The sequence below is a fragment of the Orcinus orca genome, chromosome 4 (genome assembly GCF_937001465.1).
Source record: "Orcinus orca chromosome 4, mOrcOrc1.1, whole genome shotgun sequence".
In the NCBI taxonomy this organism is placed as follows: Eukaryota; Metazoa; Chordata; class Mammalia; order Artiodactyla; family Delphinidae; genus Orcinus; species Orcinus orca.
The window spans coordinates 37,192,279-37,217,174 of record NC_064562.1 but is presented as its reverse complement, the minus strand read 5'-3'; the positions used below and the strand labels follow the sequence as shown (position 1 = coordinate 37,217,174).

Below are 24,896 nucleotides of genomic sequence, written 5' to 3'. Positions count from 1 at the left end.
AGCGCATGCTCTTAACACTCCTTGACAGAAGGCGGCACGTTTGGGCAAAGGGAAACTTGGGCTGCGGTGCAGTCACACCCACAACCTCTAGGGGGGCGCCTAGAGCTAGGCCGGCCAATCAAAGGAATCCTAAATTGGGGTGAGGGGCTGGGATGCACTCCTGCATCAACCAGTCACTGGACTCAGGCTGCCCCCTGGAAAGGGACTTATGCCATGGGAAAGTGGCTCTTTTTGCCAACATTCAGTAGCTGAAGACCTGCTTTAGTCCTGAAGGGGGGACCTAGGTGGTGCAGCACAGCATCCACCCCAGGACACCATAGACCTCCTAAAGACAGGGCTCTGAACACTCAAGGGACAGATCCCGTTTCTTTTCATTTGATGTGATTTTTCTGTCATGATACTTTACAAAGAACGTGGGTGTCAAACACATGGGACAGTTAGATGAATGGGTAGAGGTCACTGGACCTAACAAGAGACACATCCCTCAAGAAGGGGCTTCCTAAAGCAGATGGTACCTGACCCCTTATTTCAGGCAGGACAGCCAGTCCGATCACAGCCATGAGAAGCGACATTATCCCGTTTGTACAAAGTCCTGCATAGAAAGTGACTTCAACTAGACCGCGTGTTGCCCTTGTGCAAGTTTTAAAAGGCTCTCTTAAGCGAAAGCTTAAATTCGTGGATGACCCCCATCCGTGCACACTCCTGCACCCTGCAGGGTCGGAAGGCGGTCAAGCCTGGCTGCAAGTGTGAGCCCCGTGCGGGTCCGCGGCGGCGGTCACCCCGCGGGCAGGGCCAACTGCCGCGTCCAGTCTCTCCTAAACCTCCCGGACCCTCGGCTTCCCGTCCGCAAACAGGAATGGCGCTGCATTTGAAGATCCCCATCTCCCACGTAAACGTAAACGTAAACGTGGGAGTTATCAAGTGGCGCTGGGGAAGAGAAAGAGGTGGTCTAAACTCGGGGTGCACCAGCGAAAGCTGCGACCTGTGAACCCAGCGCGGCGAAAACACTTCACAGCCCGCAGAATCGCTGCCCCCTCGACCGCTCAAGCGCCTGGGAGCGGGTCCGAGGTTGATACGCGACCCCTCACTGTCTCACCTCCGCCCCACCTACCTGGCTGTGCGCTCCCGCCCCCAGGCTCCGCGGCGCCGCTACTGGTCTGACGCCCAGCTCTCACGATCCTCACTCCATCCGCTCAGCCAATGGCCGCGGCACCAGTGCTCCATTCGCGCGAGTCACACGATGCCGGCAGCTGCGCAGACCAACCACAGCACCTGGAAGGCGGGGCGGGGGCCCTCGCAAGCCAATAACGGCGGGAGGAACCGCCTGAGCGGCTGAGCCTAGCGAAGCTCGGGAGGAGACGGCAGCAGGTACAGCGGAGCGCAGGTGAGTGGCCGGGGTGGAAGAGGGTACGGCCGCTGGCCGCGGATGGAGGCCGGGATGGAGGGCGTGGCGGCGGGTACGGGTGGAAAAGGGTGAAATCCCTCAGTCAATGTCGGAACCGGGCACGGCCCTCAGCCGTCCGGGACAGTGGTCACAGCCCAGGGTGCCAGTGTGACCAGAGTTGTACAAAAGGAGGGGGGCAAGATCAGTTTGTGTGCGCGGCGGGGCGTGCGGTTGGGAAGAGCGTCCGAGGAGGGTACTGAAGGATGAATGGGAGTTGGGCAGAGGACGTACCGGCAAGGGACGCTGTTTCGTGGGCAGAGAGGCCCAAGCGGAGGACGGTCAGAGGCCTTCTTGTAGGAATACCGAGGGTGGGGGCGAGAAGGTGAGAGAGGAGGAGAGCAGAGGCCTATGTCTTTATCAGTGGGGAGGCGCTCGCTGGAACTCTAAGGGTCTGGAGAAGGGTTGGTGAAGCCTGTCTGCTGTTTAGATGGATGCTGGCATCGTGTTCTGGAGGGAGGGTTTAAGAAAGGCACGCTTGGAGGCGCGATCCGGGCACGGCGAAGGGCAGGCACTGCTGACAGCACTCCGACAGCTAAACTTGAAGGTTACTAAGGGAATCCACAAATGACTACATTTCTTTTGTCTGAGCCTGTAGCAGGCCTCCGGTCAATCCAGTTGTGCAAGGGTGAAAAAAGGAAAAGAAAATCCACTCTTTATTTCCCTTCCCCTTTCCTCTTTAATTCCTATTTTTTGCTTCAGTTGTCAACAGTGTGTCCATTTCCCTCCCTTGAGTCTGGAGAGTAAACTCCTGAATGTTAATTAAAGCAGTTATCTCTAAATAGGGTAAGTGTGTGAAGACTTAACCCGGGCAGCAGAGATAGAGGTCTGGAACATTCTGTCCCAGATGGCTAAGTAGGTGGTGGCACCAGTTCACTGCGCGGTACAGGAGGTAGGGAGTGTGTGGGTAGGGTTGCAAGAGGCAGTGGCGGAACACGTTGGACATGTTGACGGTGACGTGCCTCTGAACTGTCTAAATTGGAGATGACCAGTAGATTTTTGGATAATCAGAACCTGGGGTTTAGGAGAGAGGCCTAGAGAGAGAGAGAGAGAGATTGTGGATATCAGCATATTCTCGCAACAGGAGCAGATTAGCTCACTCCAAATAATCTAGAATAGTTGGAAGGAGTAAAGAAAGCATCTCTGGGAAACTATTCAGCCTCAATTCTTGAGCCTTCCTTTCTCAAAAGCTGTACCACAGACTTAACTAAATCAGAAAGTGCTGTATCCTTTCTCATCTCCTGGTTGAGTCTTTGGAACTGATGTTTCCTCTATTCAAAACTATCCCCCCCCAACCCCATCGCACCCGACTTTACTCTCTTTTAATCTAGTCACCTCCCCTCCATGCTCCAGGCTTGAGTTTAGATGCCTCTTTCTCTAGGATGCCTCTTTCCCTGGGCCTCTCTGTTCTATATTTCCAACCCTTTATTGTTCTTGTCACAGATTCTGTGACAATTTGGTTACTTCTTTGTATTCCTCACTAGATTTTATGTTTTGAAGTCAGGGGTGAGGGCAGCAGGGAGCACAGTGACTACACATAGTACCACCCATTAAATCAGAGTGAATACATATGAATCCCAAGAAAGGCGGGCATTTCAAAGTGAGAAGTATCAAATCTTCCAGACTGGCCAGATAAAATAAACTCAAAAACATGTTTGTTGGATCTGGAAGCTTGGAGACTTAGTGATTTTACTTAGAGTAAATTCAGTGCATTGATTAGAATAGGAAACAGATTGTAATTGCTAGAGAATGGATGGGAAATGTGAAAATCATTTTCACATATATGTGAAATATTCCAGCCTATGTGGAATGCTCTTTCAAGGGGCTTGGGTAAACTGTGGGAATTATTCCTCTCTTACTATAATATTTATGTGCTTTATTATTTCGGATCACAGTATAGCACAATGAATGTGAGCACAGGCTCCCCCACGTAGCTTTCTTGTAATTTGGGGAAGTTACTTAATCTTTCTAAACCTCAGTTTTTCATTTGTAAAATGGGGATAATAAAAGTGCCTACCTTGAAGGTGTGGTAAGGATTAAAGTCTTTAATATAGAGAAAGCATGTAACACTCTTAGAAGTTAGTGGCCTATAGAAAGTCCTTAATAATTGTTAGCTTCTTGTAGCTACCATGTGTCAGGTCCTATGTTAAGTACTTCACGTGCATTATTTCTTGGACTCATGAGAAGAACTATATTTATATTCCCTATTTTTTCAGCTTTTTTGAGGTACAGTTGACAAAACTGTAAGATATTTCAAGTGTATGTTGTGGTGATTTGATATACATGTATATCATGAAAAGATTCCCATCGTCTAGTTACTGTTGTTATTCTTTACATTCTGCAGATAATAAAACTGAGGCTTAGAGAAGTGACTTAACTTGCTCAAGGTCACACAGCTAGTAACTGGTGTTGGTTTAGCATCATTAGATTTGGTAACGACCTCATGAAAAATGAGGATTGGAACAACTTTTATTTTGTAATTTAGAATATTGAAGACATTTTGGTGTGGATGGGGACCTAGACTGCAAGCACAGTGGGCCCTTGAACAACTCGGGGATTGGGGCGCCAAACCCCTGGGCTATTGAAAATCCACACATAACTTTTGGCTCCTCCAGAACTGAACTACTGATAGCCTACTGTTGACCGAAGCCTTACCGATAACATAAACAGCTGAGAAAAGAAAACGTTAAAAAATTAGGAAGAGAAAATACATTTACAGTACTGTGCTGTATTTATTGATACCGTAAGTTTATGTCTTTTTACAAGATGAATGGTCTGTCAGTACCTACATCAACATTGTCTTATATGATACAAAACACTGTGGATGTTATGAATATTACTAACACCAGACATCAAAAATGAAAAGATAATGTGAAAAAGAAATTCATATTTATTCACATGTATCAGGATTCATGCATTGATAATGAAGAAGCAGCAATATGATTGCTTTGTGGTCACCTCATGTAGTCGATACTATTGCTTTACAGTAGCTCAGCCTATACACTAATAAATGAATCATTATAAAGTTTTATAGCATAGTATTAGTCATATCCATAATACAGTATTGGAAACATTGTTACTTTTTTAAAAAAACACTTCACTGATAATAGGCTGGTTTGCAGTAACACATTAATTTTATATTAAATATCACTCACTTTATGCCTGTGTAAGAATAGTATTTACATATATTTTATGCATTCATGACATACCTAACTTTTTCTTATTTTTTTTGATATTTCTAGGCTATGTGGTTTATCTGTGAATTTTTTCAAATTGTTGCAAGTCTCCCCAAATTTTTCCAATATATTTATTTTAAAAAATCTGAGTCTAAGGGGACCTGCACAGTTCAAACCTGTGTTATTGAAGGGTCAGCTGTAGTTGAGTGAGTTGTGTGTGTGAGAATTAACCAGTCAGAGGCTGTATGTTGATCTCTCCCTTGAGACAGAAGTTGGTTGGTCCAAAGAAAAAGAGAAAGGGAACAGTGGCTTGGGGGAGAGGTGATGGAGGTTAGGAAAACTTTTCTCAAGAAAGGAGGACTTGAGTATGTTGGGTATTTTGGGTTTTTTTTTTGTGGTACGCGGGCCTCTCACTGTTGTGGCCTCTCCCATTGCGGAGCACAGGCTCCGGACGCGCAGGCTCAGCGGCCATGGCTCACGGGCCCAGCTGCTCTGCTGCATGTGGGATCCTCCCGGACCAGGGCGCGAACCCGTGTCCCCTGCATCGGCAGGCGGACTCTCAACCACTGCGCCACCAGGGAAGTCCTTGAGTATGTTTTTAAACTTGATGGGATGAACTCAGTGAAGAGGGAAAGATGAGAAAGAGTAAGTGATGGACAAGTTCTTGATGAGGTAGGATAAGAACACAAGACCAGACAGTCTTAGAGGAGAGGGTGAGTGAGCACAGGCTGTGGCACAATAGTCCCCATGCTGTAAGTCACTTGAGAATGAGTAGGACAGAGGAATAGGAATGCAAAGTGAATTCAGAGTCCTGAGGAAGCTGGCTAAGCTTCCCAGGATCCTCTATGATAAGAGGTCTATGGGGGAAGGGGGCATTAAATACTATTAAGAGTGTCCGAGGCTTAATATATTTGTTTTTAGAGTGGCCCATCATAATTCATAAATTAGGGACATCAGTAAACATTTTTAGGAAAGTGACATTCTTCATAAGTTTTTCTGTTTTTTGATTTGGTGACCTATTAAGCTTATTTATTAAATAAGTAAAACATGCTCATGAAAAAAATTAAAATCGTAAGAAGGTATAAAATGGAAAGTAAAATCTTTCTCCTCTTCATAATCCCCCCAACCGTGTATACATATGCATTTTCTGTACATTTTCTATGTTCGTGTGTGTGTCTGTCATATGTACATATGCACGAAACTGCATAAAGTATATAACCTTTTCACAAAAATATAAGTGGGGTTCTTGCTATACATTCTGCAACTTGCTGTTTCACAACACTGTATCTTAGACATCTTTCTATGTAGAACGTGTAGCTCTTCCTCCTTTTATGTGGCTGTGTGTCTTTGGAAGGACCTGATAGAATTTATTTAATTCATTTCTTGTTGATGGACTTAACATTTTGTTTTACTTTTTTCTCTTTCTTTTTGCTATTATTATTTTGCTATTTTTGCAATGCTTCTTTCAGTCTTAGTGTGCTCATCTTGGTACACTTGAGTGAGAAAATTGCTGGGTCAAAAGGTATATTCATTTTGAGTTGTAATAAATACTGTGAATTTTATAGACTAATCCTCCCATCAACAATGTACAATGGTGCCTATTTCCCCAAATTGTTACTGGGTACTGGGCATTATGAAACTTAAAGATTTTGTTTTAGGATGCATTTCCTATTTGAGTCAAATTGAACTGCTTATTTGCTTAGTAAGCATTTGTATTTATTTTTCTGTGAACCTTCCGTGAATGGTCTTTGTCATTTTTCTGTTGGGTTTTTAGGCTTTTTCTAAAGCACCCATTGTAGCCCTTTGTCATAATTTTTGGAAATATTTTTCCCAGTTTGTCATTTGATCTTTGGCTTTATTTATGATTGTCTTTTTATTCACCATTATAAGTATTTAATTTTTATGAAGTCATGTTTGGCAGACTTTTTCTTTATAGATTCTTTTAGTTTTAAGTGACCCAACTATTGCTCATTGAAATTACAAGTTTTTCCTGGAGACCACACTGAAAAGTCTCTAAAGATGGCTTGAAATTTCTTATCCACTATTGTTCTTTAGATCCTGCTCTTGAAAGTTAACAGGTGACTTTGAAATCATACACCACAAATGGAGGTGATGATGACATCCTGTAGACTGGGGTTTTTAATCATGTTTAGGACCTGAGCGATTGGCACTCCTATAGTAATTTAAAAATTAATCAGAAGCATTTTAAAAACTGTTTTCTTAGAATTTCATTGTTTAGCTTGCTTATTTATATATTTATTTATTTACTTATTTTTGCAGAATTATAAGGCTGTCTGCAGAGATTTGAAAAATGGCAACAAATGAAAGTATCAGCATCTTTAGTTCAGCATCCTTGGCTGTGGAATATGTAGATTCACTTTTACCTGAGAATCCTCTGCAGGAACCATTTAAAAATGCTTGGAACTATATGTTGAATAATTATACAAAGTTCCAGATTGCAACATGGGGATCACTCATAGTTCATGAGGTCCTTTATTTCTTGTTCTGTTTACCTGGATTCTTGTTTCAATTTATACCTTACATGAAAAAGTACAAAATTCAAAAGGTGAGTATGATGGACTTGCAGTGGAGTATTGTCATTAGTCTTGTTGAATATTTTTAAGGTAAATATAACCTTATAACTCAAAATAGACTAGATCAGCGCTGTCCAATAGACATACAATGAAGCCACATGTGTAATTTTCTAGTAGAATGCATTAAAAAGTAAAAAGAAATAGGGAAAATAATGTTAGCAGTATATTTTATTTAATCCAGTAAATCTCAACTGTTGCATTTCAGTAAGTAATCAAAATTTAAAAGTTTTAATGGGATATGTTATATTCTTATTCTTATAATAAGTCTTTGAAATCCAGTGTATATTTTACACTAATTTCAGCCCATCTCAGTTAAGACTAGCTGTATTTAAAATGTTCAATAGCCACATTTCTAGTTGCTACCATATTGGACAGCACAACCCTAGAGCATTTATTGTTAAGGTTTCAAGAATAATTTGTTAAATTGTACCTTAAGTAGATGTGATGTTTATCTAATTTGGGTTTATAAGTTTTAATTAAAAAAATTTTTTTTACTGAGATATAGTTGATATACAGTATATTAGTTTCAGATGTACAACATTGTGATTCAAAATTTTTATACATTATACTCCATTTAAAGTTATTATAAAATATTGACTATATTCTCTATGCTATACAATATATCCTTGTTACTTATCTATTGTATACATAGTAGCTTGTACTTCTTAATCCCCTACCTCTCACTCCTTCCCCCTTTCCTCTCCCTGCTGGTAACCACTAATTTGTTCTCTATATCTGTGAGTCTGTTCTGTTATATTTGTTCATTTATTTTGGGGTTTTTTCCCCACATGTAAGTGATACCATACATATTTGTCTTTCTCTGACTTATTTCACTTTGCATAATACCTTCCAGGTCCATCCATGTTGTTGCATATGGCAAAATTTCATTCTTTTTTATGGCCGAGTAGTATTCCATTGTGTATATATGCCACATCTTCTTCATCCATTCATCTGTTAATGGACACTTAGGTTGCTTCCATATCTTGGCCATTGTAAAGAATGGTGCTATGAACGTTGTGGGTGTTTTCAGATTAGTGTTTTTATTTTTTTCAGATATATACCCAGGAGTGGAATTGCTGGATCATATGGTAGTTCTATTTTTAGTTTTTTGAGGAACCTCCATACTGTTTTCCACAGTGGCTGTACCAATTTAGATTTCACCAACTGTGTACTAAGTTTCCCTTTTCTTCACAACCTCACCAGCATTTGTTATTTGTAGTCTTTTTGATTATAGCCATTCTGACAGGTGTGAGGTGAAATCTCATTGTGGGTTTTTTTGTTTGTTTGTTTTGTTTTTTTGCGGTACGCAGGCCTCTCACTGTTGTGGCCTCTCCCGTTGCGGAGCACAGGCTCCGGACACGCAGGCTCAGCGGCCATGGCTCACGGGCCCAGCTGCTCCACGGCATGTGGGATCTTCCCGGACTGGGGCACGAACCCGTGTCCCCTGCATCGGCAGGCAGACTCTCAACCACTGCGCCACCAGGGAAGCCCTCATTGTGGTTTTGATTTACATTTCCTTGATGATTAGTGGTGTTGAGCATCTTTTCATGTGCCTTTTGGCCATCTGTATGTCTTCTTTGGAAAAATGTCTGTTCAGTTCTTATGCCCATTTTTTAATCAGTTTTTTTTTTTGATGTTGAATTGTATGAGCTGTTTGTATATTTTGGATATTAACCCCTAATCAGTCATATCATGTGCAAATATTTTCTCCCATTCAGCAGATTGTCTGTTTTGTCAAAGGTTTCCTTTGCTGTCCAGAAAAGCTTTTAAGTTTAATGAGGTCCCATTTGTTTATTTTTGCTTTTGTTTCCTTTGCTTTAGGAGGCAGATCCAAACAAATATTGTTACGATTTATGTCAGAGTATTCTGCCTATGTTTTCTTCTAGGAGGTTTATGGTGGTTACATACAAATTTTAAAATTATTTGTCCTAGTTCTGTGAAAAATGCCACTGGTGTTTTGATAGGGATTGCATTGAATCTGTAGATTGCCTTGGGTAGTGTGGTCATTTTAACAATATTGATTCTTCCAGTCCGTGAACACAGTATATCTTTACATCTATTTATGTCGTTTTCAGTGTCTTTGATCCGTGTCTCACAGTTTTCTGTTCTTTGTATTAATTTTGTATCCAGCAACTTTACCAAATTCATTGATGAGCTCCAGTAGTTTTCTGGTGGCATCTTTAGGATTTTCTATGTATAGTGTAGTATCATGTCATCTGCAAACAGTAGCAGTTTTACTTCGTCCTTTCCAATTTGGATTCCTTTTCTTTCTTTTTCTTGTCTGATTGCTGTGGCTAGGACTTCCAATACTATGTTGAATAAAGTGGCAAAAGTGGTCATCCTTGTCTTGTTCCTATCTTAGAGGAAATGTTTTCAGCTTTTCACCATTGAGTATGTTGTTAGCTGTGGGCTTATCATCTGTGGCCTGTATTATGTTGAGATATGTTCCTTCTGTACCCACTTTATGGAGAGGTTTTATCATACATAAATTTTAATTTTAAAATTAGCTGCAAGGGAAGGTTATGGGGATTCATGAGTATTATTTTGCACTTCACTCCAGCCCTTGATATCTCAACTCTTAAATGTATGTTAATATGCTGAGACTTTGATCAAGACTGTTAAGGTTTTGTTTTTACCCTAAATATATCATGGTAATTCTGCAGCATTCATGTCATCCCCCCCAAAATGATGATGTTCCTAGCTTCTAGGTATTCACTTCAGTGTACTAAATGTTTCTTGAGAGCTTGCTATGCATGACAAAGTGTTGAGATATACGCAGTGCCTCTTCTCAGTTTTAAACATAGGGAAAATAGTGAACTCTAGTAATGTGTAGACTAATGAGTTTGACACAGTTCCCAGGAAGGAATCTGCACCACCTTGTTAGAAAAAGAAATGATTTGTTGACACTTGGTAAACCCACGATAGTTTCTAATGCTTACTGTTAACTTTTTTCAACAAGTCATGCCAAACTCAAACTCAAGGGCACACAGTCTTGGTGGAAAGCAGGCATCTTGGGAGTGTTCACCTAAGGAGACTGGTTTGTACTCATTGAGTCCATGGCGGGTGGCAGTCAGTGCACACATCCTCTCCGACCAGTCTCTTCTCTTTGTAGCCTCTCCCAGTGAGTCTCACTTTAAGCAAGTACTAACATTGATTCTCTCTGGGGATAGTGCAGAGGGTCAGCTGCCTGTGGACTCCAAGCCAAAGGAGGGAAGAACAAAGGGTAAAGGGAGAAGGAATTAAAAGGGCTGTGGCCTAAAGGAGAGTATCCTGTTACCGTAAATAAAGGGCACAACATTTCCAGAATACTTCTTATAAAAAGGCCTACTTTGAAAGGCAGAATTGAGTTTGGATGTCTAAGTTCTCATGCATGTTTGGAATTCTGGCTGCCACGGGTCACCCATTGGTTTATTTATGGGGCTGATTTGTTGTATGGCTGTCCAGGCCAAAGTATCCCTGTCTGTCTTCTGCCCTCTACAGTTGACTCACTGGTCAGAGGTGGTAACTTTTTCAGAGAGAGAAAGGCCTGTTTCATTCAAGGTTTTATGAAGACTTTAGAATAAAATGTGGCAAAAGAAAGGACGAAGTAATCTAGTTTACAACTAGTTACTGATAAACAGAGATCGAAAGCCTTCAAGTCTGTACTTAGCATGTCTTCCTTGACTTTCACAACCATTAAGGTCCCTGCTTTGAGATTTTTTGATACTAAAATTAGTTGTGAAGATAATCAGTACAAGTTTTCACAATATAAGGGGGTTTAAAAACAAGCCAAAAAATCAGTGTACACAGGTTTACACATTTTTAAAGGCAGATACCCTGAAACAGTGAGGGTACAAGGAAAAAGTTGCTGGTGGAGCTAACACTGAAAACTCTGCTTTGAAACAGAATAGACAGCTAATGCACATGCTTGCTACTGGGGAGAATATTCACAGGAATGAGAGAGTAATGAAGTAGACCTTGCAGGATTTTTTTAAGTCTTACGTCTTGATAATTCTCTAGGGATTTTCCTCAAGGATTTATACACTAAAAACATTCTGTCTGAAGTCTGTGGGCCTGGTAAACAGTAAAACATGTGATTTTTTAGTTACAGTTGATTCATTTTTGTGTTAATTTCTGCAGCTACATCAGTATTAGAGTCTAGCCAGGATATCACAAGTCAGTTAAACATAGTTCTAGGGGAAAAAGAGTGCCTTTGCCGGCCCAAGCCAGAATCTTCCGTTTATTTTGTCCCCAATCACAGACTGGAAGTTTGGAGGAGCGGGGTCAGATCATGCTCAGAGTAGAAATAGACAATTATAAATTATCTCGCCTAATTTCCTCATTTTATTGTTGAGCAGACTGAGATGTGAGCTTCACAGAGCCCCAGAGGTTAGAGCCAGCTCTCCAGACTGATTACCAGTTGAATGCTGTTTCTTTTTTGTCAGAGAAGGTAACTCTCCCAAAGAATTTCAAGAACAACACTGCAACCCTAGACTTTAGTTAGTCCAAGTTCCGCTAATAACTGCGTGTGTGATCCTGGGCAGGGAGGTTGACCTCTGGGCCTCTGCTGAGGTCAGTGGTTTCATCCTTGGGATATTACGGTTCAGTTAAAACACTTGCATTGGTAAGTTTCTGAATTTTTAGGTAAGGACATTTAAAACAAAGCAGTAACTATTTATTATCACCATCTTTTTGTAAAACCAAAAGCACTTTTTAACTAATTGCACCCCTTTAAATTGAATAAATTTTAGACTTTTATATATGGCTTGTTAAGCAAGTCGATAATCCTGATGAGGTTTTGTGAACGTTTCACTACAGTAATCTCACTTCCTCATTTTGACTTTAATCTGTGAACTTCATCTGTGGGCAGTAGCTCTCCGTTCTTTGGGAACCACTGGACACATTTGTTTTCTAAGTTCTTCCAGCTCAGAGAGTTTCTAATTCTGTCAATGTATAAGAACAAAAATGCACTTATTTCTGGGAATGAAAACCGCTGAATGGCTGGCAGTGTTGATGTACCTGTGTAATAAGGCTTCCAATGCTATGTGTGCAGCTGCCTCAGCAATTGGGAGAACCCAACTGTGATCTTAGCGTAACACATTTCTTCCTCTGGCATTCCTGATAAAAGAAGTAAATGATCTGTGAGCAGCAAAGACAAGAGTTATTCGTTCTGTAGTGCTCCTTTGGTTTGTAGAGATCATTGGGACCATTATGCCTGGGTTTGTCTATTGACAATTTCTTCACCTATTTAAAGTAGTGATAATATCGATAGTTGTCAAGGTTTTAGAAGTGCGTGTGTGTGTGTGTGTGTGTGTGTGTGTGTGTGTGTTGTGGTTCCTGGACCTTAGTTACTGTAACACAGCAATTATAATATAGAATTCACATAACATAGGATTAATTAAATAACATAAACTTAAGTCCCCATATAAACGTTAGAGAAAAAGCTAGGAATTTACTTCTAGTTTTCAGGTGAAACTCCTGATAGCAGAGGCTAATACTAAATATTTTGATTTTTTTCTCCATAGGATAAACCAGAAACGTGGGAAAATCAATGGAAATGTTTTAAAGTACTTCTCTTTAATCACTTTTGTATCCAGCTTCCTTTGATTTGTGGAACCTATTATTTTACAGAGTATTTCAATATTCCTTATGATTGGGAAACAATGCCAAGATGGTATGTAGATGAAGATTTGCTTTTTATACTCAGTCATGGTTTATCATTCAATTAAAATATCCTTAATGTTATTTTCTTTCTTCATTGGGTCAGTGTTTGTTTCTTCTAAACTTTGGAAATAAATAAAATGTAGAAAAGTAAACCGTAACAGAAACTTAAAATGTCCCCATTTTTATATGTTTCTATATTTTAGTGTAATATTTTTATTGGAAGGTGAGTTTCTTGCATCAGAAGTTTCCATAGCATCCATTATATGATTGTGTACAGATACACACGCTTATGCCAAGAAAAAATATATTGCATTTTAAGTCTAAAATGAAAGAAAAAATGAGAGAATAGTTTGTGAGGTTTATAAAAATTATGTCCATACAGACAGAAACATATATTATCTGAGCATAAATATTTGTGTTCAAATACTATTTGTATTCAACTGTCTGTTCTGACTTAACCTGAATACAGATGTACAGTATATAGATATGTGCTTTTCCTATTACTGTATATTCAACATATAAAAGAATTTCTGTGTATGTGTTCATATGTATATAAAATATATTTTGCCCATTGCACTTATATGCTTCTCTTTGTCAGGAAAAAAACGATGATTTTACTCTTATTAATCTTAATTCAAGTCCTTTATCAATGTTACTCTTTTCCTAGAAATTTTGAGTTTTGTTTCTTAACTCTGACTTTATACCTGTGACTTTTTTTTAAGCGAATTAGAATTGGTATGGTGGTCAGCTTCTTTAACCCTTCTTCAGGTGGTATCATATAGGTAGCTTGCATCTATATGTATTGTTTTGAGAATTTGTTGATCAATAAAACCAGTTAGGTCAAGCTGGTATTTGCTTTTATGCAGTGTCTCCAGCAGTGATCCCAGGTAAAAGTCTAGATTGTTTAAGTAAAAGTTATTTAATCCTCATTACAGTATTTTCATCTTAAAGGTACATGCTTTTGGCAAGATGCCTTGGCTGTGCAGTGATTGAGGATACCTGGCACTATTTCCTGCATAGGCTCTTACACCACAAAAGAATATATAAGCATATTCATAAAATTCATCATGAGTTTCAGGTATGTTAGAACTATATTTAATCCATTTTTTTCTATTAGAGGCAAAAATGTCATTTAAAAAAAAGTCTCCTGGACTTTAAAAAAAATTGTCAGTGATGTTTTTATTTCTTTTTCCTTTGGCATGATTGTTAAGAATATAATACACACACACCTAAACACAAAGGGAGTTCTACAGATTTTCTTTAATATCTTAATTTCATGGTAAATTGAGACCTGAAAGAAAAATGTTACGTGAAATCGTTCATTTTTGTCTTTGGGTCCAGAGCACTATCCTCACACAGTTGGGTCCCTGGCAGTTTGATAGAGGCCTCTAGTGCTGTTAAGGTCATTTAAGTGGGAACCCAAAACAACAAACCTTGAATCGTTAAATTCCTAAAACAATTTCCAAGTTAGTTTTAACACATTTCCACGTAATTGCTAACTCCTTCCCGCAAAACAGTGATTTTTATCAGAACTGCTTTGATGTTAGCTTTGTTGAATTTGTTATTTTGGTATGTTCTGCATCGATCCTAATTACATGAGATGATAAACCAAACATCCCTTTCTTGGCAGAACAAATTCAGGTGCATAAACCAAAATTAGAATTCAAGTCAATTGTTTAATGCCTTTATCTCACACCATCAAAGGCAGCTATTAAAATAGATTGTTTTAAGGACATCCCTGGACCTTTTAATGTTTGGTAAGAACAAAAAAAAATTTTATTGAGAATTACTGTTAATGTTTATATATGTATGGCTAGATATATAGTTGATCCTCAGTATCCATGGGTTCTGAATTCATGAATTCAACCAACCAAGGATTGAAAATATTTGGGAAAAAAATTCCAGAAAGTTCCGAAAGGCAAAACTTGAATTTGCCTCGAGTGGACAACTATTTACATAACGTTTAAATTGTATTTACAACAATTACACAGCATTTACATTGTATTAGATATTACAAATAATCTATAGATGATTTAAAGTATATGGGAGGATGTTCATAGGTTATATGCAAATACTGCTCCATTTTATATAAGGGACTTGAGCATCCTTGGAGTTTGGTATCCATGGGGGTCCTGGAACCAATCCCCCTGGGATACCTAGGGATGACTGTACTATCATAACATATAGAAGAGATATAATTTTATAAAACGATATACATAAATAAATTAGAATATATATATTAGGGTTCTCCAAAGAAACAAAATCAATAGGAGACACACACACACACATACACACACACACAGATTTATTTTAAGGAACTGGTTCATGCACTTGTGGGGGCTGGTGAATCAAATCTGTAGGGCAGCTCACAGGTTGGAAACGCAGGTGAGAGTTGATGTTGCAGGCCTGGATCTCAATTCCTTAGGGCAGCAGGCTGGAAACCAGGCAGGGTTTCTGTATTGTAGTCTTGAGAATTCCATCTTTCTTGGGAAGCATCAGTCTTTGCTTTTAAGGCCTTCATCTGATTGGATGAAGCTCACCTGGGTTATGGAGGGTCCTCTTCTTTACTCATGGTCTACTGACTTAACTGTTAATCACATCTAAAAAAGACCTTCACACCAGCATCTAGACTGGTGTTTGACCAAGCAGCTGGGCACCGTGGCCTAGATAAGTTGACACATAAAATTAACCATCACTGAATTCTTACTTATTTTAGGCTCCATTTGGAATGGAAGCTGAATATGCACATCCTCTGGAAACCTTAATTCTTGGAACTGGATTTTTCATTGGAATCATGCTTTTATGTGATCATGTTATTCTTCTTTGGGCCTGGGTAACCATTCGTTTGATAGAAACTGTTGATGTCCATAGGTAAGCTATGGTTTCTATTCAGGTAAAAGTATCATAAAATATCCTTTTTTCATGGTCATAGATTATCTTTATTTCTCTTTTTTTTTAATTGAAATGTAACTGACATGTAACATTGTGTTTTAGGTGTGCAACATAATGGTTTGATATATGTATATATTGCAAAATGCTCACCACACTGTTCATCTCTACACAGAGTTACAAATTCGAGAACTCTTAAGATCTACTCTCTTAGCAACTTTCAGATTCACAGGATTGTTGATTTCAGCCTCCATGCTGTACATTACATGTCCAAGACTTATTCATCTTATAACTGGAAGTTCATACCTTTTGACCACCTTCACCCATTTCATGCACCGTAATCATTGTCATAGGTTATCTTTTTTCCTAAGTAGAGTAATAGGAGAAGTTAACCTTGTTAATGTTACTATTTTTAATAAACAGGAGAACATAATTGGATAAAAGTTCAAATAATAATTTTTGGGTTTTTTTACATTCCTATCTATGGCTGTTGTCATTTTTATGGTGAGAGTATATTCATGTATCATTTGAGAAAATGAAATAAAATTCTGATAAGTGCTGCAGAACTGCCCTCTAAAAGGGCCCCTCTCTACACGCCCAGCAGGAACCTGTAAGAATGCTTTCCCTGCACCCAACACCCTTTGCAAACTGAACATTACAGTCTTGTTAATCTTGGTCAGTAGGAGGGCAGAGAGCCTTCAGGGTTATGCACTGCATTCCCCAGGGGCTGGTGAGGCTGCATGGCTGTCTTTGTTCTGGGTTTTTTCTTTTTTATTCCCAGTCTCCCGATTCATCCCACCACCACCACCTCACCCCGCCGGCTTAGTGTCTACGTTTGTTCTCTACATCTGTGTCTCTATTTCTGCCTTGCAAACCTGGTTCATCTGTACCATTTTTCTAGATTCCACATACATGCGTTAATATACGATGTTTGTTTTTCTCTTTCTGACTTACTTCACTCTGTATGACAGTCTCTAAGTCCATCCACGTATCTGCAAAGGATCCAATTTCATTCCTTTTTATGGCTGAGTAATATTTCATTGTATATATGTACCACATCTTCTTTATCCATTCCTCTGTCGATGAACATTTAGGTTGTTTCCATGACCTGGCTATTGTAAACAGTGCTGCACTGAACATTGGGGTGCATGTGTCTTTTTGGATTATGGTTTTCTCTGGGTATATGCCCAGTAGTGGGATTGCTGGGTCATATGGTAATTCTATTTTTAGTTTCTTAAGGAACCTCCATACTGTTCTCCTTAGTGGCTATATCAGTTTACATTCCCACCAACAGTGCAAGAGGGTTACCTTTTTTCCACACCCTCTCCAGCATTTGTTGTTTGTAGATTTTCTGATGATGCCCATTCTAACTGGTGTGAGGTGATACCTCATTGTAGTTTTGATTTGCATTTCTCTAATAATTAATGATGTTGAGCAGCTTTTCATGTGCTTCTTGGCCATCTGTATGTCTTCTTTGGAGAAATGTCTATTTAGGTCTTCTGCCCATTTTTGGATTGGGTTGTTTGTTTTTTTAATAGTGAGCTGCATGAGCTGTTTATATATTTTGGAGATTAATCCTTTGTCTGTTGATTTGTTTGCAAATATTTTCTCCCATTCTGAGGGTTGTCTTTTCATCTTGTTTATAGTTTCCTTGGCTGTGAAAAAGCTTTTAAGTTTCATTAGGCCCCATTTGTTTATTTTTTTTAATTTTCCATTACTCTAGGAGGTGGATCAAAGAAGATTGTGCTGTGATTTATGTCAAAGAGTGTTCTTCCTATGTTTTCCTCTAAGAGTTTTATAGTGTCCTGTCTTAACATTAGGTCTTTAATCCATATTGAGTTTATTTTTGTGTATTGTTGTTGGGGAGTGTTCTAATTTCATTCTTTTACATGTAGCTGTCCAGTTTTCCCAGCACCACTTACTGAAGAGACTGTCTTTTCTCCATTGTATATCCTTGCCTCCTTTGTCATAGATTAGTTGAACATAGGTGTGTAGGTTTATCTCTGGGCTTTCTATCCTGTTCCATTAACCTATATCTCTGTTTTTGTGCCAGTACCATACTGTCTTGATTACTGTAGCTTTGTAGTATGGACTGAAGTCAGGGAGTCTGATTCCTCCAGCTCCGTTTATTTCCCTTAAGACTGCTTTGGCTATTTGGGGTCTTTTGTGTCTCCATACAAATTTTAAGATTTTTTGTTTTACTTCCTTAAAAAATGCCATTGGTAATTTGATAGGGATTGCTTTGAATCTGTAGATTGCTTTGAGTAGTATAGTCATTTTAACAATATTGATTCTTCCAATCCAAGAACATGGTGTATCTCTCCATCTGTTTGTGTCATCATTGATTTCTTTCATCAGTGTCTTATAGTTGTCTGAGTACAGGTCTTTTACCTCCTTAGGTAGGTTTATTCCTAGGTATTTTATCCTTTTTGGTGCAATGGTGAATGGGAGATTGTTTCCTTAATTTCTCTTTCTGATCTTTCATTGTTAGTGTATAGGAATGTAAGAGATTTCTGTGCATTAATTTTGTATCCTGGGACTTTACCAAATTCATTTGTTAGCTCTAGTAGTTTTCTGGTGGCATCTTTAGGATTATCTGTGTATAGTATCATGTCATCTGCAAACAGTGACAGTTTTACTTCTATTTTGCAATTTGTATTCCTTTTATTTCTTTTTCTTCTCTGATTGCCATAGCTAGGACTTCCAAAGTTATGTTGAATAATAGTGGTGAGAGTGGACATCCTTGTGTTGTTCCTGATCTTAGAGGAAATGCTTTCAGTTTTTCACCATTGAGAATGGTGTTTGCTGTGGGTTTGTCATATATGGCCTTTATTATGTTGAGGTAGGTTCCCTCTGTGCCCACTTTCTTGAGAGTTTTTATCATAAATGGGTATTGAATTTTGTCAAAAGCTTTTTCTGCATCTCTTGAGATGATCATATGGTATTTATTCTTCAATTTGTTAATATGGTGTATCACATTGATTGATTTGTGTATATTGAAGAATCCTTGCATCCCTGGGCTAAATCCTTTTAGCCCAGGATAAAAGGATTTTATCCTTTGATCTGTCCATTGGTGTAAATGAGGTGTTAAAGTCCCCCACTATTATTGCGTTACTGTCGATTTCCTCTATTATAGCTGTTAGTATTTGCCTTATGTATTGAGGTGCTTCTATGTGGGATGCTTATATATTTATAATTGTTATATCTTCTTCTTGGATTGATCCCTTGATATTGTGTAGTGTCCTTCCTTGTCTCTCATAACATTCTTTATTTTAAAGTCTACTTTATCTGATATGAGTATTGCTACTCCAGCTTTCTTATGATTTCCATTTGCATGGAATATCTTTTTCTGTCCCCTCACTTTCAGTCTGTATGTGTCCCTAGGTCTGAAGTGGATGTCTTGTAGACAGCATATATACGGGTTTTGTTTTTGTATCCATTCAGGGAGCCTGTGTCTTTTGGTTGGAGCTTTTAATCCATTCACATTTAAGGTAATTCTTGATATTTATGTTCCTATTACCATTTTCTTAATTGTTTGGGCATTGTTTTTGTAGGTCCTTTTCTTCTCTTGTGTTTCCCACTTAGAGAAGTTCCTTTAGTGTTTCCTGTAGAGCTGGTTTGGTGGTGCTGAATTCTCTTAGCTTTTGCTTATCTGTAAAGCTTTTGATTTCTCTGTTGAATCTGAACGAGATCCTTGCCAGGTAGAGTAACCTTGGATGTAGGTTCTTCCCCTTCATCATTTTAACTATATCATGCCACTCCCTTCTGGCTTGTAGAGTTTCTGCAGAGAAATCAGCTGTTAACCTTATGGGGTGACCTTGTATGTTATTTGTCGTTTTTCCCTTGTTGCTTTTTTTTTTTTTTTTTTTAATGTTGAGTCTTCTTTTAATTAATTTATTTTTATTTTTGGCTGTGTTGGGTCTATGTTTCGGTGCGAGGGCTTTCTCTAGTTATGGCAAGCGGGGGCCACTCTTCATCGCAGTGCACGGGCCTCTCACTGTCGTGGCCTCTCTTGTGGAGCGCAGGCTCAGTAGTTGTGGCTCATGGGCCTAGTTGCTCCGCGGCATGTGGGATCTTCCCAGACCAGGGCTCGAACCCATGCCCCCTGCATTAGCAGGCAGATAATCAACCACTGCGCCACCAGGGAAGCCCTCCCTTGTTGCCTTTTTTTTTTTTTTTTTTTTTTCGGTACACGGGCCTCTCACTGCTGTGGCCTCTCCCGTTGTGGAGCACAGGCTCCGGACGCACAGGCTCAGCGGCCATGGCTCACGGGCCCAGCCACTCCGCGGCATGTGGGATCTTCCCGGACTGGGTCACGAACGCATGTGCCCTGCATCGGCAGGCGGACTCTCAACCACTGCGCCACCAGGGAAGCCCCCTTCTTGCTTTTAATAATTTTTCTTTGTCTTTAATTTTTGTCAATTTGATTACTATGTGTCTTGGCATGTTTCTCCTTGGGTTTATCCTGCCTGGGGCTCTCTGCGCTTCCTGGACTTGGGTGGCTCTTTCCTTTCCCATGTTAGGGAAGTTTTCGACTGTAATCTCTTCAGATATCTTCTTGGGTCCTTTCTCTCTTCTCCTTCTGGGACCCCTATAATTCAAATGTTGGTGCATTTAAGGTTGTCCCAGAGGTCTCTTAGGCTGTCTTCATTTCTTTCTGGTCTTTATTCTGTTTCGTGGCAGTGAATTCCACCATTCTACCTTCCAGATCAGTTATCCATTCTTCTGCCTCAGTTATTCTACTGTTTATTCCTTCTAGTGTATTTTTCATTTCAGTTATTGTATTATTCATCTCTGTTTGTTTGTTCTTTTATTCTTCTAGGTCTTTGTTAAACATTTCTTGTCTCTTCTTGATCTTTGCCTCCATTCTTTTTCCGAGGTCCTGGATCATCTTCACTATCATTATTCTTAATTCTTTTTCTGGAAGGTTGCCTATCTCCACTTCATTTAGTTGTTTTTCTGGGGTTTTATCTTGTTCCCTTCATCTGGTACATAGTCCTCTGCCTTTTCATTTTGTCTGTCTTTCTGTGAATGTGGTTTTCATCCCACAGGCTGCAGGATTGTAGTTCTTCTTGCTTCTGCTGTCTGCCCTCTGGTGGATGAGGCTGTCTAAGAGGCTTGTGCAAGCTTCCTGATGGGAGGGACTGGTGGTGGGTAGAGGTGGGTGTTGCTCTGTGGGCAGAGCTCACTAAAACTTTAATCCATTTGTCTGTTGAAGGGTGGGGCCGAGTTCCCTGCCTGTTGGTTGTTTGGCCTGAGGCAGCACTGGAGCCTAGAGGCTCTTTGGTGGGGCTAATGGCAGACTCTGGGAGGGCTCACACCAAGGAGTGCTTCCCAGAACTTCTGCTGCCAATGTCATTGTCCCCACAATGAGCCACAGCCACCCTCCGCCTCTGCAGGAGACCCTCTAACACTAGCAGGTACATCTAGTTCAGTCTCCTATGGGGTCAGTGCTCCTTCCCCTGGGTCCTGATGCACACACTACTTTGTGTGTGTCTTCCACGAGTCGAGTCTCTGTTTCCCACAGTCCAATCGAAGTCCCACAGTCAAATCTTGCTAGCCTTCAAAGTCTGAATCTGGGACTTCCTCCTCCCATTGCTGGACCCCCAGGTTGGGAAGCCTGATGTGGGGCTCAGAACCTTCACTCCAGTGGGTGGACTTCTGTGGTATAAGTGTTCTCTGGTTTGTGAGTCACCCACCCAGCGGTTATGGGTTTTGATTTTATTGTGATTGTGCCCCTCCTACCATCTCATTACAGCTTCTCCTTTGTCTTTGGATGTGGGGTATCTTGTTTGGTGAGTTCCAGTGTCTTCCTGTCGATGATTGTTCAGCAGTTAGTTGTGATTCCAGTGCTCTCACAAGAGGGAGTGAGAGCATGTCTTTCTGCTCAACCTGTCTTTGTGCTTGTTGACCAACAGTAATTTTTTCTTTGAATTACCATTTTATATCATTTGCCAGTTTTTCTGTTAAGGCTATACGTTTTATAACCTATTGGTTCATGTGTAAGCTTTGTTTGTTACCTATGTTGTAAATATTTTCTCTCCATCTGTCATTTGAATTTTAACTCTTGATGGTTCTTTTGCAGTTGTGAAGTTTTAAATTTTTATGTAGTAAAATCTGTCAGTTTTTTTTTTTTTACATCTTTATTGGAGTATAATTGCTTTACAATGGTGTGTTAGTTTCTGCTTTATAACAAAGTGAATCAGTTATACATATACGTATGTTCCCATATCTCTTCCCTCTTGCGTTTTGGATTTCATGCCTTGCAGAGTCTTCCTGAAACATTGTTCAAATGAAAATATTCTTGTTGTTTTCTTAAAAATTTGGTTAAATACTGTAATTCAGGAGCAGCAATTACTTTATCCTTCTGTAATGAACCTAAACCTAACTCTTACTTGAAAAAAATATTGAAATATCCACCGAATGGATTCACCGAATAAAACATTTGTGTACTCCACTGCCCAGCACTGATGAAAACTGCTTGTGATATGTTCATATTTCACATGCTTCCTTTCTGTTGATTGGAAGGCATTTTTTGGTAAATTATTTCTATTAAATGCCTTTTCAAATTCCTAATATCCTAATTTTTCATCATTTAAAAATGATTATATATTTATTGCATTTTTATTTGGGAATTTTCATCTGTGAAAGCAGAATATGAAATTCTAGGAATTGTTTCTGAGTCACTAAAGTAGCAAAATTAATGCTTCTAGTCTTAGGCAGAAAAGTGGTAGATGGTGTTTCCTTCAATCTTTCCTTCCATCGCTCTTTTCTCCTTCCTTCCCCCTTCATACTCCTTAAGGACGGGAAGGATTGGGGTGATTCAGACTGGTATAATTGTAGATATCAGATTTTAGACTTGTAGTTAGAAATAAAGGTGGGTACTCTAAAAGAAGTTGCAAAACAGTAATCCTCAGGTTTAACCTTTGTAATGCTTGGTACTAATTTTATATAACTTTAACTAAAAAAAATATGTAGTATTATGGGTGTTACAAACTATGGTGAGAAAGTCCTCTAAAACAGAAAAAAAAAAGTCATGAAAATCTATGTCTAAAGATTCATTACTATAACCCCTCTTTCATCCCCTGATGTGTAATATTAATGTCTATTAATTGTTGAAGGTGTTTTTAAATTTCTTAAAGTGGTTTCTAGAATATGCACCATTTGCTGTGAGTTTTTGTCTTTTGTAAACATGTCAGAAATAAGTGACTTAGGTTAAGTGGAATGTTATTTGAATAGTTAACAAGCATATTACTATCAATGAAAATGTCGATTAAGGTGTATTTACTTTCTTAATACTCCTTATCATTTTTATTTCAGTGGTTATGACATTCCTCTCAACCCTTTAAATCTCATTCCTTTCTATGCTGGTTCTCGGCATCACGATTTCCACCACATGAACTTCATTGGAAACTATGCTTCGACATTTACATGGTGGGATAGACTTTTTGGAACAGACTCTCAATTTATTGCCTACATTGAGAAAACGAAGAAGGTTGAGAAAAAGACTGAATAAGCATCTCACATAAACCTTCCTGCAGATACACATTTCCTGAATTGAAGCTAGTAGCTAACATTGCTTCTGGGGAGTGGAAATAAACATGTGTCTTGGTTGCTAAGTGATAAAAAGAACATTAACAACTTTTAATTATCTTCCTAGTGGGAACTTTTATATGTTTAAGTACAGTTTCCCTGAGGAACCTTTAAAGGCCATGTTGCTAACTTTACAAAAAGGATTTAAGTAATGGAAGGAATATTAATGTATGTCTTTTTCCCAAGTTGTACCATAGGCCTGAAGCTGAAATTGGTCTTCAAACCTTTTAAATATATAGTGACCATTTCAAGAACTCTTAGTAGTACTGAACTTTAAATACTATTTTGGAATTTGCTTAAAGATCAGATGCCATGGGTTGAACCACACCAATCTGTATAGTGTGAGTGAGTGCTAACTCTGAAATAGCCAGCACCGGGAATTTCTGCTCGTATCTGGAGCTGACCAGTTTGGGGTGATTCTCTTTCTGAGAAGTCCTTTTTGACTGTAATGTACTACTCTTATCTATAAATTAAGGCATTTCTGAAAGACTATTTTAGTCTAAAGGTTTTCAGGTTACTTGAATTTTTTAAACATTGAGCTTTATTTCTGCTATTTACCCTTTCTTTTTTGTATATCAAGTTTTCATTATACTTAAAGCTGTATCTTGAAACTTTGTGTACTGACTTGCTGTATTTGCACTTGGAGCTATTGAAATAAATGTGATTTTGTTTGATTATTTGGTTTCCAATTTTGAACATCATTTGTCACCTTTTATTCTTATCAGGAAATGTATAGAAATCACTAAATTATTAAATTTTGTCATAAAAGGAATAGTTTTTATCTTTTTAAGTGCTTCATTTGCTAAACTTTTGGCAGTCTCAACATGTATTTATCAGGCTACCTATTGTGGGAAATTCTATTGACCTAACAAAATGGAGGATATCGAAGCAGGTCTTTTCTCCACTTAGAAAATGTAAAGAAGAATGGAGCTAAACTTATTAGGGCTGGTTTAATTTCAAGTATCTAGAGTCTGATTTAAAGCAAGAGGTGATAATTCTAACTTTGTATACGGTAGTACCAAATTATAATTTTTAAAAAATATGGAGCCATCTTCTGGTAAGTTTCTTTTTTCTTTTTTTTTTTGTTTTTTTGTTTTTGTTTTTTTTTTTTTGCTGTACGCGGGCCTCTCACTGTTGTGGCCTCTCCCGTTGCGGAACACAGGCTCTGGACGCGCAGGCCCAGCGGCCATGGCCCACGGGCCCAGCCGCTCTGCGGCATGTGGGATCCTCCCGGACCGGGGCACAAACCCGTGTCCCCTGCATCGGCAGGCGGACTCTCAACCACTGCGCCACCAGGGAAGCCCTCTTTTTTTTTTTTTTTTAACACTTATACAGTAAAGAGGTTCAAATAAGAGTTGAGAAAGTTACAGCTGAGACTCTTGCTAGACCATGTTTTCTAACTAGTACCTGGTTCTATGGCCTTTTTCATTCTCCTTTTCCAACCCTTACTGCTGTGTGTGTGTGTTTGTGTGTGTGTGTGTGTGTGTGTGTGTGTGTGTGTGTGTGTGTGTGTCTATTTAATCAATCTCTTAAATCTCAAACAGCAAGTTGCGGGCTGTA

The 24,896-nt window shown here is 39.2% G+C and overlaps 1 protein-coding gene and 1 long non-coding RNA gene across 3 annotated transcripts in view; both read left to right on the top strand.

Moving 5' to 3' along the window:
- Positions 1-24,896, top strand: part of LOC125964228 (uncharacterized) — a 273,001-nt gene that overhangs the window by 237,235 nt on the left and 10,870 nt on the right. The gene's annotated exons all lie outside the window — the stretch shown is intronic.
- Positions 1,258-24,013, top strand: MSMO1 (methylsterol monooxygenase 1). 2 transcript variants are annotated; one of them, XM_004283986.3, is made up of 6 exons: positions 1,258-1,384; positions 6,898-7,183; positions 12,716-12,864; positions 13,806-13,932; positions 15,571-15,725; positions 23,064-24,013. In XM_004283986.3, the coding sequence occupies exons 2-6, from the start codon at positions 6,929-6,931 to the stop codon at positions 23,257-23,259; spliced, it is 882 nt and encodes a 293-aa protein (XP_004284034.1). In that variant the 5' UTR covers positions 1,258-1,384; positions 6,898-6,928; the 3' UTR covers positions 23,260-24,013. The 2 variants fall into 2 exon arrangements, with proteins under 2 accessions (XP_004284034.1, XP_033269240.1); XM_033413349.2 differs by lacking the exon at positions 1,258-1,384 and adding an exon at positions 1,516-1,766.

What these genes read in the sequence shown, in the direction of transcription:
- MSMO1 (XM_004283986.3), top strand. Translation starts at nt 6,929, where the DNA reads ATGGCAACAAATGAAAGTATCAGCATCTTTAGTTCAGCATCCTTGGCT. An exon ending in AAAAGTACAAAATTCAAAAG is followed by an intron (nt 7,184 to 12,715) that starts GTGAGTATGATG and finishes TTTTCTCCATAG; the next exon opens with GATAAACCAGAAACGTGGGA. An exon ending in GAAACTGTTGATGTCCATAG is followed by an intron (nt 15,726 to 23,063) that starts GTAAGCTATGGT and finishes TTTTTATTTCAG; the next exon opens with TGGTTATGACATTCCTCTCA.